Genomic DNA, 19532 nt, shown 5'->3' with positions numbered 1-19532 from the left:
AACCTGCAAGACTTTCGTTTATCTTCAAAATACAAATGAAGATATTTTAAAAGAAATATGAGAAATTCTTGTCCTTCCATTGACAGTCCACGCAACTACCAAGACATGATCATTGTATATGACGAACACATTGAATTTAGGCTTTTATTCACATATGTGACCCTGGATCACAAAACCAGTCACAAGTAGCACGAGTATATTTGTGGCAAAAGCCAACAATACATTGTCAGTCAAAATTATCGATTTTTCTTTTATGCCAAAAATGATTAGGATTTTAAGTAAAGATAATGTTCCATGAATATAATTTGTAAATCTTCAACTGTAAATATATAAAACATTTGAGTGAATGAATGCAGCAAAATAGCGAAAATAAATGGACAACTTTAAAGACGACTTTCTCAATGTTTTGATTTTTTTTGCTCCCTCAGATTCCAGATTTAGTTGTATCTCGGCCAAATATTCCTAACAAACCATACATTGATGGAAAGCTTATTTATTCAGCTTTTAGATGATGTATAAATCTCAATTTTAAAAAAATTGACCCATGTGACTGGTTTTGTGGTCCAGGGTCACATATAAACACTGATCAGTGAACATAAACAGAAGCTCAACAGATCCTGCTTGACGCGCGAGAACAAACCTCATTGGTTCTTGCTGAAGCTCAAACGTGCTGCGTAACACCAGAATGAACCTCATTATTTATTTCTCGCATGTTTGAGCTGCAGTTTACCACAACTGATGTGTGAGTTGCTGAATGTTTATATGTGAATAAAATCCTAAATTAAATCCATTCATCATATAATTTTTTCTTCCGAAAATTCGAACTATAGTTTTACAATCTCTTTATGATCTTTTTGTAGCATCAAAGTAGTAATTGCTTGGAGTGTCAATGGAGGGAAAGAAATCGCTCAGATTTCATTAAAATATCTCCATCTCTGCAAAAACATCAGTGTTCTTTAACATAAAAGTCTTCTTATTTTATATCTATCTATATCTATATCTATATCTATCTAGATATAGATAGATAGATATATAGATAGATATAGCTGTCGAATAAATAAAAAATGGGAGCACAGCCAAAAATATTAAGAAAATTATTTATATTTTATTGGATTCTGTAAATGCAACTTTGATATTTATTATCATTAATGAACACTTACATAAATTTAACTTTCATTTAAATGTAACCATTTTTAATTTGTTCGACAGCTGAAAGTGTGATTATAGTGGGGTTACTGTGTAGTATTTAGTAGTATTGGGCTGGTCATGTGATCTCAACATTCACATCTGATCTGATAATGTTTGCAGACAGCTAGCTGTCTCACAGTTTTATAAATGTCTCTTTTTTGTGGGTTGCACCCTCTGGGTGAGGTGTTACAAAGATCACAGCTAAACTTAATACGTTTGGTAACGTTGCATTCATGTGTTTTTCAGTTCTTACCTGGCCAGATGTATCATGGCCTCCAACACATTAGCTCCAGTATAAGCACTGCACTCGTAGAACATCAGGTTTGTTTCCTACCAAATATAACAAACATCTGTGCATAATGTGTTGGATATATGATGTAGACTCGTGAAAGCAAAGCATATGATGTAAATATTGTAGGATATGCTGTGTGAGAGAGAGCACACCTCTGCAAGCATATCAGCCTCCTTTGTCTGCACTTCTCGCTCATTCTCCTGGTCAGATTTGTTTCCCAGGAGCATGACAGGGATAGGGTCGCCTACGGCCTCCTGTATGCTGGTCAGCCAGGGGCGGACTGATCTGAAACTGTCCTCCATTGTGATGTCGTAGATGACCACCACGCCATCTGCCTTGCGGAAAAACTGCTTGGTAATGCTGCGATACCTGCAGGGCACAGTGACATTGTGTTTTTTCACGCTGGATGTTTATCATCAGTGACAAGTGAGTTCATGGTTCGGTTGCGCAATAGATTACTCTAGACAACAAGCTTTTTAGAGATGCTTAAAAGGATTACAGCACAGTCTGGGGAACAAAAATGAAGCATTCAAACTGAAAGTGAATGTAAATGTCCTAAATAAGAAGATATAAATGCAAAACTCTATCCTGCATGTCGTATCAGGACCTCACCTTTCTTGGCCTGCAGTGTCCCATAGCTGAAGAGCAACGTGACTGTCCCCCAAATTCAGTGTCCGCACCATAGACTGTAAAAAAATACGGTCCGCACACTATAGTCAATGCCTGTACAGCACAGCACAATTTAAGTTATAAATGTGCACTACACAAATAAAGCTAAATAAAAATATACACAAGTTACACAACAAAATAAAGGCATAAAAAATACGGGTGAAATCATGTTCCTTTATGAAATCAAAACTGACAGCAAACCATTCCTGCAGTGAGGGATAATGGCCACTAGAGGTCACTGTTGAGTAATGTTTCTGTGTGGAATATACAGGCGTTTTGAACACTTTAGCCACATGCTAATGAATGTCATTGAATTATAAAGCAAAATATCAAACCAAGTAAAAATAACATTCACTAAAAAATTAACTTGGGAACAGCTGGTTGAAAGTAACTAATCTGGCTAAGAAAAGTCCAGCGTTAATTGCCATTTTGGTTTACTTGTAACTGATACAATGAATTTAAGCGTCCAAGTTTATGGGCCACTAGAGTCCAGGGGTGAAAGGCTAGAGACTTTGAATCAAGTGAACTGATGGTGTTTGACATAATCTGCTGTGCAATGTGTGGCAGGGTTTAAATGCAGGGAGTGTGACTTCCCAAGCTCTTTCATGTGATGGTGCCTGCTTTAAGAAATCCATCAGATATAGCATAGTAGGCTTTCATTAACACACACAAACTCAAACCCAATGCACTGAAACGCCTTTAAGGAGTGATACTATGTATGTACAATAATAATGCACAGACTTGGTAAATCAGTTTCGAGAGCCATATAAATCATAAACAAAATAAATGTAGTTTATTTTAATTCATCCTTCTGATTCAATAAGGTAAACTCCAGTAAAAGGGCAACCAATTTGCACTCACTGAAAATCCCTCATTGCAAAGTCTTCTGTTAAACCTACTTGAACTGACCTGTCCACTCACTACCTTGTGCGAAGTTAAATTGTAAATTGCACATGGAGCGGGAGAGCAACTTACCCACAGTGGCTGAGGTGGCAGAATGAAACTGTCCATCACAGAAGCGTCTCAGCAGTGCGGTTTTACCAACGCTGGAGTTTCCCACCAGAATGACCTTAAAGAGGCGTTGAGGAGATGCGGCAGCACCTTCTGCAGGACCCTGTAGCCAAAAATACACAGTGACATCTTTAAAGCTAACAGCTTGTGTTGAGTGCACATAGTAAAAAAACACTAAATAACATAATATATGGACTTCAAGACTATGGCCCATGTAAAGTGTATTAAAGTCTCTTGCACTTTGCACTTGTAATTATTTTGCAACTGTTCTTTAATATGTAAATGCATATGAAATGAGGTACTCTATGATATGTCCCCGTCACTGACCTGCTGGTGGGTCTCCTTCCCGACAGGCTGACCCCGTGCAGATGAGGGCATGTTTCCTCTGATCCATTTCTTCTTAGACGGCTTCTTCACCCTAACTGGTGGTGGAGAGTCAGCAGAGGCCAGAGACGCATTGGACGGGTAGAGGGAGCTCGTCTCTAGATCCCCCTGACCTTCTTCCTCTCTGGCGCGCTCCTCTTCTTCCTCACTGAGCTGATGCAGAAGAAGGTGAGGGTCTCCTTGTAACAGGTGGGGGAGGTGGTCCTCCTCGATGGATATGACTCTGCGTAGAGGCCAACCATCCGGTGGCGCATCCTCCACATCCCCCCTGTCATTTACACCGTCTGAGTCCCCAAACACCTTCTGAGATTGCACATCCACCTCCGGCTTCCCATCATCCCCTGCGCTGAAGGGTGAACGTTGACTGTTTGCTAAAGAGTTGGTCTTCCTGTTAGAGCGCTGAGTCACTTCCTCCTCGTCAACTTCTCTGAAGTGACAGTGAGAGGTGAGAGGAAATGTTTCCATGTTATTAAATCATGTACGTAGGTATTCACATGAGAATATGTGAAGATGTCTCACTTTTTGACAGATGGTTTCCTCTCAGTGTATTTTATTGAAGCTGCGCTCAGTCTGTGCTTGCGTGAGGATTTCTTCATGGAATTGCTGCGTTTCTGTTGTAAATTACAAGGAGATATTCTGTTTTTTCAATTGCTCTTATTAGTCAAAAGTTGTGACACACCCACTCATTTTCGATTATTAATATTTTCCACATTCTAGAAAAACAGTAAGTCATCAAAACAATGAAAACACACACACACACACACACAAATATGGGAATTATTATGTGACCAAAAAAATGCCCAAGCTGTCTTATTTGAGCTTTTTTAAACTAAACCAAAGTAAAACATTAAAATAAAATATAAACAATTAAATAAAATATTATACACACACACACACACACACACACACAAATTATTCAGTTTATTTCTAGTGTGTAAGCTTTAGGGAAAAATGATGAGAAACATAAATCATAAATCATCAAGGAAAGTTGTTGTCATCAACTAAAAATATTTTAAAAACATTTACATTAATTGAAATAAAATACATTTCTAGTGTCTAAGCTTTAGGGGAAAAAATTATGAGAAGCATAAATAATAAATTAAGGAAAGTTGTTGTCATCAAATAAAAATATATATATTTTAAAAACATTTACGTTCATTGAAATAAAATAAATGTTAACTGACACAAACTTACACACAAAAATAATTAAAATAAAATTTTCGTTTCATAGAGAATACATATATGTAGGCATAATTATATGTCTGCTAAATTAATTTAGAATGTCTAAGCTTTAGAACAAAATGTTTCTAAGATCATGAGAAGCATAAATAAGTGTTGTTATCATTAATTAAACTAAAAATATTTTGAAAAACATTTACGTTAATTGAAATAAAACAGAAGTTAAATTTAAAATGATTTTTAATGTGCTGCTATGGCAACATTCCTGTTAGTTACTAAAGTATTAAACTAAAACTAAACTAAAATTACTAAAAACTAAATATATATATAATTAATTTATATTTTCTAATAAAAATTACAAAAACGTACAACCAAATTACAAAAAAGTAACTAAAATTAAAATGTAAAAAAAAAAAAAAATTTTGATTTAAAAATTGTTAAACTTACCAGAAAGCTAATGTCTCGCTCATCTCGTAGATGTTTATTCATTTCTCTAAAAGAACAACATTTAATTTTAGATTTTTGTTGTTTGTCTATGTATATGTGAGGATGTGCCAAGCTCACCTGAGTAGATCTAACTGCTTCATCAAGCTGTGTTTTTCTCTCTGCAAGCCTTCTGTGATTCTGTACATCTCCCTGTGAGGGTAAAAAGCATGTGTGTGTATGAGAGACACAAAGATACTGGTGGGATTTGTGTGTGTACGTAATAAACGCACAGACTGACATCTCTCTCTCCTGCTGTAGTCGAGAGGCCTGCTCCTGCAGAACGCCCAGCTGCTCCTGAGCCAACTCCAGCTCCTGACAGGTGTGCTCAAGTTCACGACACAACTCCTCATTGCTCATTTTCAGTTTAACATTCTCCAGTCGACTCTCCTGTTGTTCGCTGTGAAGGTCACGGCATTGGCGCTCTAACTGAAAAAAAAAATGATATCAAAAAGCTGTGAGTTGAAAAAGGCGTGAGTGCCACAAAAGTATAAGATTTTGTATGATTCTGCCTGTTCATTTGTGGCACTCACCCTCCTTTGTTTTTGGAAAAGCTGCTCCAAATCCTGTTCTTTACTACGGAGCCGCTGCTGGAGGTCCTGACTGCGCAACTGCAGATTTTCAGAGTCCTGGAAGAGAGTCAATTACAATTAGAAATAACTGAAATGTATGAAGCTGAATTGTCTTCAGAGTCACATGATCCTTCAGAAATCATTTTAATATGCTGATTTGCTGCTCAAGAAACATTTCTTATTATTATCAATGTTGAAAACAGTTGTGTTGCTTAATATTTTTGTGGAAACTGTGATACATTTTTTTTCTGAATTCTAGAAAGTTCAAATGTCTTTACTGACTGACATGTTTGATTAATTTAATGCATCCTTGCTGAATAAAAGTATTAATTTCTCTTTAAAAAAATCTTCAACTGTATAGTGTAAAAGCACATGCAACCGTTCAAAAGAGTGTTTTTACCTTCAGAATTGCTTGATCTTTTTCATTAATGATCTGTTGCTCCATTTCCTCATATAATCTGCGAATTTCGTTGTCATGTGTGGCTGCTTTCCTGTGCAATGACAATGGCGTTCAATGTTAAAACATGCATTTAGCCTAATACAATCAAAAGATAAAACACAAACAAGTCTTTCATATTATATAATTTTTTCCAAATTCTCACAGTATTTACATTCCAAAACACTAGCTCAGTCCTGCACATCCCGTTAGGTAATAATTAAAGGATCATAAGATTTAATGTGTATCTTTAAACAATGCATGTTGCAAATCACATCATTCTGACCTAGATTTGATCAAAATACATTTTATTCCCACCAGAAGTACTGTAAAAACCTGGGTAACTCCTCAGCTTGGTGGTCACTGGACTGGGATAAAACAGCATTCTATAGGGAATTACATTAAGCCTCTAAACGGGGATTATTCACAAGTAACATGGGAGGAAATTAAGAAAACAAAGCAGATTATTGGCTCTTAAACATGGACGACTTTAGATGGCACTGCTCTAAGTTCATTCTCATTTCATGTTGCTTAAAGAATCATCATGTCACCTTCTGAGGGTGCTCTCCATCTCCTTCCTCTCTTGTTGTGCCTCTTTGATTTGATATGTGACACGGGCCAGGAACTCTTCAAAGTTGGACAAGAGGTGAGGCTCATCCTTCCTGAGCCGAGTCCACAGGCAGCGAACCTCACTCGGGCTGAAGTGAAGAGAGAACTGTTACTGCTTGTAGCAATATAAAGCTAATGTTTTATAGCAATGCAGAGGCAAAACATCAGTACTGACTCCTCAAACACATTGCTAGCACCCAAGCTCTCCATCAACACGCTAAAATGTCTCTCTTCATCATCTTCATCCCCTGAGCTCTGAGAGGGTGTATTCATTAGTTCCTCAGTCTTGGAAACTCTTCGTCCATAAAGAAAGTTACCTGAGGAACAGTTACAGATACACCTTGTAAAAGTGTATAATTTGCTGTGCTATAAATATGTACCAAATAACAAATGATTTTTAAATAGATCCTCTTGACTGGAAGGAGATGATCATAAACTCACTGAATCCAGAGGAAAACTCTCCCATGGTCAGGTATCCATTTTTGTCAAGGTCTAGTGAGTCAAAAACGTTCTCGAGTTCCTCAGCAGTGAGTGGCAATTCTTTGTGTAGCCTCTAAGATAGAGTGAATGATGGTATATGATTAAATACTCAAGAAACAGATGGAAAAATGACATCATTAACACTATTTTCAGCCATCTAGATATTCTAATAGCCTAATGCCCGAACCCTTTGTACTAATAGAACATTATAAATAACAAATCCTTTTAAACAGGAGGGAAAATAATGCAACTGTTATGGTTATGTTCTGTTTGTGGACTCTTATGTTGTGTTTCCTTTGGTTTCTGTGTTTCCTTCCTGTGTTTAGCTCCTGTTTGCGTGTCCTTTGTTACTATGGTTACTCATTGGTTAATTGATTATGTTCACCTGTGTCTTGTTTGGTTCCTCATTTAGCCTGTGTATTTAAGATCTCAGATGGCTTCAGTTCAATTATCCTGTGTTGTCTTTAGAAGCAAAAACTGTTATATTTATCTATTTCTATGATTCCAGTGTTTTGGATTATCTTTGTTTTCATTTTTGTAAATAAAAGACTACTACAATTTAGTTCCTCTTTCCTTGCCTGAACTGTAACAGAAACATATGCATCCTTAATATTTTAATAAAAAAATTGTGCCATAGAAAGCTAAAAAATACAAAAACATCATTTACATATAGAGCTGTATGGCAGATGTAAATAAATAAATAAATAAAAAATAATAATAATGAAAGAATGAAAATATCAAGTGGTGAAGGAGCTGTAAAGTTAAGGACCCCTACTTTACCCTCATATCAGTGCGTGTGATGAAGCCTTTCCCCTCGCTGTCACAGATCTGAAAGAAGTCCTCTATTTTGTCCAACATAGCAATGTGTCCCCATCCTGCGTTCTTCTTCACACTTTTCCTTGGCTGCGGTTTCGGCTGCTTCTCATCCTGGTCTGAGCCACTGCTGGTGACCCGTGTGTCTCTAACGTGTCCGATCTCTGACATGATTCCAGCGCTGCTTACCTTGACCGTCCTTCAACAGCTCAGGATCATGTACAATCCAAAGCTAGATCCAATACAGGGAATTATGCTGATTAATTCAGGAAACATCATTTATTGTCTTGTACTGAATGCCTGCTGTGAGTCCCAGCTGAAAGAAACAGAGAGAGTGCAACACATCAGCAATCCTTTTCGTCTTTAGGAATGTTAAGACTTTGAGAAGTGAAATGCAGATTAGTCTTAGTCATCATCGCTGGCACTGCTGACGTTATTGGTGAGCAGAACTGTCACTTTACGTTGATGTCCCACCACCACAATGTCAAGGGGAACAGGAAGAGTGGTGAAATTTCCTGTTTGATCTCAACTCAAGTTGAACTTGCAAAGGTTTGAATGAGGGGGTATCAAGTAGTTTATACTGTATTTTTATTTAAGCAAGAACCAATTAAAATGAACTTTTACATGATTGACAGACAGATAAATGTTGACACGCCCTGCTATTATTTACATCCTCTGTGTTTACAGCTCTTACAAGTGTTACTCTTCCAGGTCTATCCAAAAAAAAAAGAAAAAAAAAGTGTATTAACTTAATAAATCGAGTAAATGAGTGAAGTGTGGAGAGCGGATGTAGTGATACATGTTTCCATTTCCATTTCTTCTAGAATGAACCATCATCATGTACATGCTAAACTCATTTGAAAAGGCCAAATAATCAAGATTACAGAGCACCGAATAATAACTTCCACATTTCTGTCCCTACGACATTATATGTATAAAAATGTATGAAAATGTACTCTAAGATACATTTTATTATTAAGCAAAGTCCCGCACTTTAAGCTAACTGCAAATTTAAAATGTATAATTAAAAACATTCATAAAAACTACATAGAACACTAAAAAAATAGCATTTGTTGCATGTCCCCAATCTCTAAACTTTACCATGAAATATAATTATTAAAATCCTTCAGAAATCTTTTTTTGTTGTTGCATTTTTGTGTGACTTTATATATAATCTATGCTTTAAAATGTTTGTTTTTTTATGAGAAAAAAATATTTTATGTAATATTTTAGATAAAATACACATTTTAGTCGTGTCCCCGGGTTTTCACTCCTGTTACCCCTAACACATTCCCCCCTCTGAAAAACTTGGAACATTCCACAAGGCACATTTTCAACAGGAAGTTGCATCATCTGGATCTTCTGAAGGCAATGGTAAGACTATAAGTAAGTCCTCTAATTTTAATTTCTGTATATTTTATAAAATTGTAAATATGACCGTGAAGGTCAATCTCAACGTACTGTTCTATTACCTAAATTATTTCTTAGTTGTTATTTGTTTATTTTAATTTGGTAAGTCACTATTTGTTCAGTGTCCTCATGCTATTAGCATGTATGCTATGTTGCCATATGTCATGTATTTGATAACTTTTTTGCTTAACTCAATCCTGTTACTTTCAGTTCTGTCACTCATGTGAAAAATAACAGGAGTGAGTTAAAGTAACAGGAGTGATGAGAGTCCTGTTTTGTTGATTTAATATCGTAAATATTAGTTGATATATAATACTGTTCACCTGAATAGTATTATTCAGAGAGCCAGTCCACCACGAAGTGACTTAAACTTTTTGTCTTTGTCTTTCTTGTGTTTTGTAGAAGAGTGAGAGAACCCAAACTATTCAGGTGTCAGAAACACACCCATGGCATCCTGCGAGGGAAAGAGCGAAACACACCGCAACCCTCTTTCCCACCTTTGCTCTCTCCCTCCCTCTCTCTTCTCCTCTCTCTCCTTCTTTCTCTTTCCACCTCCTTCACTGTGAAGAACTAGCACATAGTACATCACTTCAACACAGAAATCTCATGCACACACAGTCATGTACACTCTCTCATACACACACATGCACACACAGTCATGTACACTCTCTCAAACACACACATGCACACACAGTCATGTACACTCTCTCATACACACATATGCACACACAGTCATGTACACTCTCTCATCCACACACATATGGACACTCATTTCTGTTACCAGGCGTTCATTTCTGTTACAATTTTTTTATTTATTTTTTCTAAAATAATAAAGGTAAACCACTGTTTTTATCAGTTTTGTTTGGTCCATCATTTATACAATTGTTTAATAAATTAAATTATTAAAAAAAATGATAACTTGAGGATTCGGTCTTCTTTAAAATGAAAAAATGGCTTTGTATTTTTTATTAAAATACACCTTGCCTTAATATAGTGTTGTTGTTGTTGTTGTCACAAATATTAATTATTTGATAATATAACAAACAATTTCTTTAAAATAAACACTTAACTGTGGGGGAAACAAAGGAATTAACTGACATGCTTTTTAAACGGCACATGAGTTTCAGCAACAGGACTGAGAAAACATGCGTCCATCTTCTGCTTAGAAACCTTGTAAAAAATAAAGTTGCCTGAGATTTATTAAAAATAAAGTTGTCTGAGTTAAATATGTGTAGTATTAGATTCAGTGTAAAAAAGATAAAAAAAAAATCAAGTTTAATTTTGAAGTTACAACAAGCAAATGTCACCCATTCGGTGGAATGGCCCAACAGCAGATAAAGTGTAAAATCAATGTGCAGTGAAATGAGCTCTACATGAAACAAGTTACTTATAAATGTTGATATAACTGAAGAAAAACCATTGATTCACTCTCCCTCATCTGCAACACTATAGTCTTTACAATAAGAGGTGTTTTGCTGCCATCTACTGGACAAATACAGCACTAAACACAAATTCATTGCTGTTATTTTTTTTTAAATAGGTTTACACTATATATATATAATATTTAATTTATTTAATAAAACACATCTGAATAGCTTAGCAACAATATAATTGTAGTATGGTGTAATACAATTGTATTTTTAGAATAAAAGAACAAAGCAGTATATTCCACATTTAGTAATATTATGCATAATTTATCCAGAAACAATGAAATTAAAATTCTACATTTATTCAAATAATTCATGAAAAAAATATTTTCTACTAATTTACAAGTGTTTGAAGTGATCAGACTTACAAAAATCAGTCATCAGTCTTGTATCTCTGTGTGCAGTGACAGGCTTTGATGCTGAATATAACCTGTAGTGTTTCTCTATCAATCTCCTGTAAGTTTAGTGTGACTTTATCTCCATCCTGACTTATGAAATATATGATTCTATCCTCTGTGAAGTGTCTTTTCATGGTGGAGGAGGAGTCCCGCTCATCAGCGCTCACACTTTATTGATATATATGGAGAAAATAAAAATGCTGCTGTGTGATTTGTCAGTGATTGTGTTTGATGATTTCCTCTGTTGTGTCTAATAAGGGAACAGTGAGTGTCATTGGCAGCTGTGAGAGTCTCTCTCTCTTTAGGGGACTGACAGGAGCCAGTTTCTTCAGTGTGTGTGAGGGAGCAGAGGAGAAACTTGTGCTGCATTCTGAGCTGACGAGTGTGTGTCGAGCAGAAGATGAAGAGCTGTCTGATGCTGATGTTTCTGTGCTATATGGTAAAGCTCAGCACCTCTGGTAGGTTCATAAAGAGGGACTTTATTCTTTCATATGAGCTGAAATCATTTACATGTAATGTTACACTTACATTGGTATATTTACTAGTTGTCTCCCTTTCGCTCATGTGTAGACAGTGTGAGTGTGAGGTTGGTGAATGGCAATAATCCCTGTGCTGGAAGAGTGGAGGTTCTTCATGATGGTCAGTGGGGAACAGTGTGTTATGTTTACTGGGATATTGCTGATGCTGCAGTGGTGTGTAGAGAGATGGACTGTGGGACGGCTGTAAAAGCAACAATTGAAGCTTACTTTGGACAAGGATCAGGACCAATTTTAATGTCTCATGTATACTGTAGTGGATCAGAGACTGCACTGAAAGACTGCAGTTCAGATAGCCAACAGTATGCACGGTACTGTAATCATGGTCAAGATGCTGGTGTCGTCTGTTCAGGTAAGCTTCCCCTCAACTTGTTATCACATCACTCTTTCATAATTCTCACTCAAGCAATATAATGTTTCTGTATGCTGGTGAGAACAAACTTCATCAGTGTCAATTTTATGAAACATGCAATCTGTTTAATTATTTTCTTCATGATTATGTTTATCCCCATTCCTTATTTTCTTATAAAATATGATGCAGAGAATCCCCACTAAATAGGCCTATGTAATGTCTTTTTTATTATACACAGTCTGATTTGACAATCTTATTTTCATTCTTTATTTAATGAAGATTATAAAATTACTGATAAAATAAGTGCAGATTAAATGAATTAATGAAATACAAAATGTAAAAATTTAATTAAGATTTTTCTAGTGTTCCAGGTGAATAAATTTGTTTAATTAATTATCTGTCTTTATAATTCAAAGACTCAGAGCAACGACTTCGACTTGTGGACGGGTTTAACCTGTGTTCTGGGAGAGTGGAGATCCTTCGTACAGAAGGGCGGGGTTCCGTGTGTGACGCTGCCTTTGACCAGCAGGATGCAGAGGTTGTGTGTAGAGAGCTGGACTGTGGCGCTCCTGTACAGGTGCTGGGAGAAGATGCTTTTGGCAAAGGAAAGGGTCGAGTTTGGTCAGAGGAGATTCAGTGCAGAGGAGATGAGTCTCAAATAGACGACTGTTCACGATCATCTTCACAGATACACAGCTGTTCTCATGACAATGATGTGGGAGTGATTTGTTCTGGTTAAGTATTAACATTTGGCATTTATTTAGATAAATTACATACCTAATATACTGATGTTTTATTGCTCAATTATCTGGTATTATAGATTATCTCAATCTATTCTAGTTTCATGTTTAAATAAACTGTTAGTTCTCTGCACAGGTTACACTGACCTCAGACTGGTCAATGGAATAAACGGTTCAGACTCTTGTTCTGGAAGAGTGGAGCTTCGGTTCCTCAATGAATGGGGCACAGTGTGTGATGCATGCTGGGATATGAGAGCTGCCAGTGTCCTCTGTAGACAGCTGAATTGTGGGATTGCTGTGTCTGTTGTGGGATCAGACTGGTTTGGAGAGGGAAGTGGTGAAATCTGGGCTGATGTGTTTGATTGTGACGGGAATGAAACAAAACTCTCAGAATGTTCCGTCTCTTCATGGAGTCGAGCTGAATGTTCTCATGGACGAGATGTTGGAGTCGTCTGCTCTGGTGAGGAAATTCACACCGTGATAAAGTCATTGGTTTCAGATTAAAATGTTGTATTTGTTTTAGATAAATACTGAATTACAAATAAATACTCTCTCCAGAGAGTGAAGCTCATCTGAGGAACTGCAGCTCTCCACAAACTCTCAACTGCAGCTCCACACAACAGCTGTCAATCAAACACTTTGGTGAGAAAATCAACATCTAGGCAGATTTTTTCGTTGTTAATGATGAATAATGTTCATGTACAAGCACTGTTTTTCTCTCTCTGAATATCAGGTCGCGGGTCCATCAGGCTGGTGGGTTCTGGGGGAGACTGTGCAGGGAGGCTGGAGGTTTTTCACAGCGGCTCATGGGGGACAGTGTGTGATGACTCCTGGGATATTAAAGATGCCCATGTGGTGTGCAGACAGCTGCAGTGTGGAGTGGCCCTCAGTAACCAGCAGGTACCAGCCTGGTTTGGTCCTGGTTCTGGACCCATATGGCTGGATGAGGTGGAGTGTGAGGGGAATGAGACGTCCCTGTGGAACTGCTCTTCTCCAGGCTGGGGGAAACATGACTGTCAACACAAGGAGGATGTAGGAGTCGTGTGCTCAGGTAAACAGTAAACAATACGTTAAATAATAACTTGAAAATATTTTAAACATTTCTATCACCTCTGTCTGTGATTGTTGTGGTTTAATTATTTTCAGGGGAATGACTTCAAAGATATTTGACATCAGAAAAAATTAGACTTTATTAACAAACAAAGCCGAGTGTCCCTCTGCAGACAAGACCCTCCAGAAAAATTGCCCAGCAAACGTATATACCCTCTCCTTGTCCCAAACATGGTAATACATTCTATAGGTATTTTGAGAAATAGTTTTGTACCATGTGACATTACTGAAATAGAATTTTCTGCTGTAACAACAGCTTGTGCTCTCAGGTTCCAAAGTCAGCCAAAGTCACCCACAGACAAGGAAATAATAGTGTACAAAAACCAGTTAAATTACTTATTTTCTAAATAATAAAATCTTCAACATTCCCTCCTCTGGGGCTTATTTAAGCCCCACATTCGCTATCCTTTTCCAGAGTGTAGTTTCAAAATCCAGTCCCCTCCGTTATACTACCTTAGTGACTAAATTATGTCACTCATTCTTATTTCCAATGACTGAAATTATGCCACCACACTCCGGTGGAGCAATCAAGCCAAACATCTTTCTCCATACATTTTTCTCTCTTTCAGTTGTTTTTTCTTTTTCAATGGAGAAAGTAAAAGACTCGAGTCCTCCCTAATCAACCATCAAACATTGTTACAAGTGTGTGGATGAAATTGGCTCAGCATTGTCTTATTGTCACAGTTATGTAGAATATGTCAAACACAAAAATCCCTTATACAGTTAAGAGTTCTCTTGCGGTGTAGATATCCTCTTCGACCCAGACACCCAGGATCTGGCTTATTCATTTTCTTCTTCATCCTTATTCGAGGTACTTCAGTCAATGTCCAATGATTGTAAATCTCAATTTGGTTTATAAGCTCAATCTTAATAATAAATTATTTATTTGCCCTCTAAAATTAGTTTTCATTATCTTCTTAATATGGGAAGTACACAACTGAATAATAACCCTCTTTTAATATTTCAACTCCAAAAAACATTTCTAATTTTTTTTTTAATCAAGCTTTCCTTAACTTTTTTTTTTTCAATTGTAAAGTCATTCTACTTTTTTCATGTAATTGTTTTCATTATTATAAAGTCAAATCATTATAATAAATCTCTGCTGATTATAATAGAATAAATGATTTAGTTTGCATGTTTATTTCGCATAATCCATATGAATTTTGATTTAATATAGAAGTGGGTAAAAATAACTTTTTCTCTTTTTTATTCGCTTCTTAATTCTATGAAAGAATATCAATTCTTAAATTTGAAGAATCAATCTTTTAGTCAGTCATGTTTTAGTTGATGAACAACCATAACACTGCGGTGCAGCTACATTAAATCACAATTTTCTTTGTTATAACGTTTTACATTTCAAATTCTGTCTACTTCATTATCAAATTTAAACAATAAATATCTCACGTGTTGCAGCTTTTTCTCATTATAGCTCCTCAGTTCAAGCATTCCTTAACTGAATACCTTTTCTTCCTTTCTACTAATTTCTAAATGAACTATCATGAATAAACTTAATTATGTCACATGTAATCACTCAAACTAAAAAAAGCTTCAAGAGCAATGTTACATTTACTTCATAAAAGTCATTCAATGAACTCATTAGACAATTAGAAAAAATAACTCTCGAAAATAACTTTTTATACTATCTTACATATTCATTGTATGGTCATTTCTTTTTCTGTATAACTAAGTTTTTTCCTTAACCTTTTCAAACATAAAGCATTATAACTTAATTATTGTTAAAACTTCCTTTCTGTAATTTACGTTTTTGCATACAAATAATTTTAATTTCAATTTTTCTAGAATGACTGCTAAACCATTATCTAAACTTATTTCTGATAGAATTTCAAATCTAAGGAATAATTCTTTGGTCTTAAATTTAATTACTTCTCTTGACCCTCCTCTGTTGATCTCATTGCCTTTACCCATCTCTATCTTGTTCATATAATCCATTACCAAGAGTTTTATTAGTCCTTCTGGTACTGATATATGGCCTATTTTTGTCACTGTTCCTTTCCTACCTTTATTTTTGTCGCAAATTTCTCTGGTATACAGTCAACAATTGCAAAAAATGCCTTTTATTTAATTTTCCTTATTCTTTTTCCTTATTCTTAATTTAGCCTTTTAATTTAGCCTTTTAATTATTGTCCTTCCTTATTCTTTTAATCCCTCCCCCCTTGCGCAAGGGAATACCTTGCGCATGGTTTGAGAATATTCAAAAAGTATGTTTTTGTGCAATAACCTGTCATTCTTACCCCCCTCTGGTACCACCATATAGATTGTTCATAAGGCAATAATCTACATGGTATTGAACAGTCTATATGCTATAACAATTTGTTTGTTATTGATCGTTCTATTAGCACCATTTAAAATACATTTAATTAGTCAAATAGCATATTGAATCAAATCATAATTCAAATCATAAATGAAATCAAATATTTGTTAATAGCCAGTGTTAATCTTTCTTTAATTTTCAACTGTAGCCTTAAATTAATTATGTATACCCGTTTTATTGGCAAATTACATTCGAGTACCCATTATGATCTATTTTAAAATGTCATTTAGGTGTATTTGTATTTTCCTTCATGACTTGTCTTAATTCGCACTGTGCTATGACAGTTACTTGAATTAGTCGCTTATCATTCATTATTTTCATTTGTTTTCTGATTTTTCATTATCGTTTTTACGTTGTTTTTGATATATTCTTTAATTCAATAATTTTTCTCTTTCTGGTGGGGTTATTATTAAGTTGTTACTAGTGTATTCAAGGGCTTTAACATTAAATTTAAAGACAGTTTGGTTGATGTTGACTATTGTTTGAACTTGTACTCATCTCTGTTGATTCTCTCTTCTTTGCACAACTCCTTGAAAGTTTCTTATTCTGCAACTTTTCATTTAAAGTTCTTCTTTTTCCATTCATGAGATCATTGTGAGTTGTAATTGGCTTTTTCCTTTTCTCTCATTGGCAAGGGAAGGTCATTGCCAGCATGTCCTTGAACCCTCACTCGCTGTTGTGGGGGTTTCCTGGAGTCGTTTGGCGTATTTTAAGTTGAGAGCCATGGACTCAAATGTCAGTTGCTGATCAATGTTCAAGCTTCTTCTGAGATGACAAGGCACTGTCACTGGTTCTTTTTGTTTGAATCGTCCCAGAAACCTTCCTGGAATTGAACTGTTCTCATCTGTGAATGAAACCTTCATTATTTCTGTTAGTTCAGTTAGTGACAACAACAATTTAAATCATCTGCTCATCTGGCCCATTGTCCTTCTTGGTGTCATCTGTAAAATGATCATGTGGGCTGAGTGGTGTTCTGGCCTCTTTTGTGTGTTTTCTGCTCATTAGCAGTAGGGCTTTACCCCTATATTACTTTTTACAATTAGTCAATTCAGCTCAGTTATCTCATTGTTTTGAGTCCCACTATCAGCATACTAGTTATCAGACTTGGACAACACTCAACCCACTTTGCAACAAGACAAAAGTTACAAGACAATATTTCAGACTTTTGACAAAACGTCAGCTCCTTCATGATATTCTGAAAAGAAAGTCAGATGTGTTATGCTCCATCATGATATTCTGAAAGGAAAGTCAGATGTGTTAGGCGCTGCGCAAAATGTAGTACCGTTTTGTTTTCTTTTACAAATTTTTTCCCATTTTCTTTTTCTATTGTCACTACAGTTTCGACTTGGATATTAACCAAATCCATCCATGGTCATTATTTTATTGGGCAGAATATGCCCTGTGGGCCCACATATGAAATTTAGATACAGCTGTAGGCAAAATAATTGATTTGCCTTAGTGTACACTCATTCATTCATAATCAGTCACTCATGGCCATCACACATTCTTCTTCCACAGGTTGTGCTCTAAATGCGGAACTTATAATTTTAGCTGTGGAATTCCAAAGGTCTGACAGACAACGTCACAACACAGCTACGCAACACTATTCAGAAGTGTCAGTTATCTTAATGCTTAGTTTACCACTGTTGTTATAATCCCTTTTTTCTTGTTTTTTCCCAAACTCTAATAGATTAAATATTTCAGAATAATAGGCCTTAGTATGGTGCAGTTGAGAGTAAGACAGCCAATTGTAATTTCTCAAATGCATTTTGTCATTTGTTTGGTCTACTTTTTCATTTTCTTTTTGTTTTTTGCTCATGAGCTTCTTTAAGAATACAATTGGAGATCTCTGCCTAATCTTGGATCCATGGCCAATAACATTTCCATCTCATTTTCCCAGTTTTGACAGCATTTTTAATTTCATAATTTTTGGACTTTTGGAGTTATTTATCCTTCTCCAATTTATCTCTATAAAAAATATTAAAACAAGATGGAGTGACCAGTATCATTGTTTTGCAAACAAAAATAATAATTCTTTGACATGTTGTGTCTATTTTTTCTTTGCCAGAGAATAATTCTATCATGCTTTTAGCCCTATAATTGTCTAATTTAATAGCCCTCACTATTCCAAATCCAGCCTCAGTTTTAACTATTTTGTGAGTTGAGCACCCACTTCTCTGTATTTTCTTTTTCTTAAAGAGCTGGACTTGTACCTATTGAAAGAGCAGAGAGGGTTAGTTTAGCAGAGAATATAAAGAATTGCCATGAGACCAGTGAATAATCAGAATGAATTAAGTTAATATAATAATGAACTAAATTTGACGCAGTCTCTGGAGTGTTCATTAGGTTTGTCACACCTGTGTGCCCCGTAAGGGTCAGTTCTTCTGTTTTTAGATCAGTGTTCGTTGACATGTTTTTCAGCCTTGCTGTGACTCAATGGCCATTGCAGAGTGGAATATAGGCTCTGCTGCTTCTCTGTCTCTTCTCAGTTTGGGATTTTGATCAATCCTGTAACAGTTTTGCATCTCAGGATTAGTCTTTGTCTTTAGGAAAAGTCTCAAGTGAAAGATTCACCTTTTCCAGTCTTTCCATTAACTCAGTCTTTTTGGGTCTTTTTGAACTTCAGGAGGGGAGCTGAGAACCCCTCACCCACTCTCTTCTTCTTCTCTGCATTCGTGTCTCTGCATTCATGTCTTTGCCCTTTGCCCTCTTGTTGCTTCCACAGGGCTCTGAATCCATCTGCAATTTGAACACTCAGAGATCTGTATGAATCAAATTGAACTCTTACATATAAGCTATTAGCTCTTTATATACATTCCACTTTTTTACCCTGCATCTTTTCACTGGTTCTTTTATATTAAAAATCTCACTGGTTGACCATAGCAGTTCCCTCATTCTATTAGTAAGCAGTTCTTCATTGCAGGAAAAAGCAAGCTAGTTCTGTTTTTCTATATCAGCTATAATATAACTCTGATGATCTGAGAATAATTCAATTAAATAATTTTCCCTATCATAAAATCAGACTTCAATCTTTCTTCTATATTTGCATGCTGTGTTCACAATAATCTAGTATGTTTCTCAACAATCATCAAGGAATTGTTCTTATTTTTT

At 35.9% G+C, this 19532-nt stretch overlaps 2 protein-coding genes across 2 annotated transcripts in view; one reads left to right on the top strand and one right to left on the bottom strand.

Moving 5' to 3' along the window:
- LOC308689067 (uncharacterized protein) overlaps positions 1-19532 on the top strand; it is a gene marked incomplete at both ends in the record, with an annotated part of 105259 nt that overhangs the window by 60563 nt on the left and 25164 nt on the right. The window contains 9 exon segments of the mRNA XM_081362619.1: positions 5336-5367; positions 5468-5614; positions 11610-11790; positions 11922-12062; positions 12656-12973; positions 13116-13207; positions 13296-13439; positions 13540-13621; positions 13713-14030. Coding sequence (XP_081218745.1) covers positions 5336-5367; positions 5468-5614; positions 11610-11790; positions 11922-12062; positions 12656-12973; positions 13116-13207; positions 13296-13439; positions 13540-13621; positions 13713-14030 — 1455 coding nt within the window.
- On the bottom strand, positions 1438-8602 carry LOC308689884 (EF-hand calcium-binding domain-containing protein 4B-like; the record flags this gene model as incomplete). The annotated part of the gene is made up of 15 exons (XM_081363967.1): positions 8084-8602; positions 7265-7376; positions 6999-7140; positions 6766-6912; positions 6179-6269; positions 5740-5835; positions 5448-5635; positions 5288-5359; positions 5171-5216; positions 4064-4155; positions 3488-3971; positions 3129-3263; positions 2093-2178; positions 1633-1849; positions 1438-1518 (listed from the first exon to the last, which is right to left on the bottom strand). The coding sequence occupies exons 1-15, from the start codon at positions 8285-8287 to the stop codon at positions 1438-1440; spliced, it is 2193 nt and encodes a 730-aa protein (XP_081220093.1). The 5' UTR covers positions 8288-8602.

Source organism: Scardinius erythrophthalmus (assembly GCF_964197995.2).
Source record: "Scardinius erythrophthalmus genome assembly, chromosome: 4".
Classification (NCBI taxonomy): Eukaryota; Metazoa; Chordata; class Actinopteri; order Cypriniformes; family Leuciscidae; genus Scardinius; species Scardinius erythrophthalmus.
This window is presented reverse-complemented; position numbering and strand designations above follow the sequence as displayed.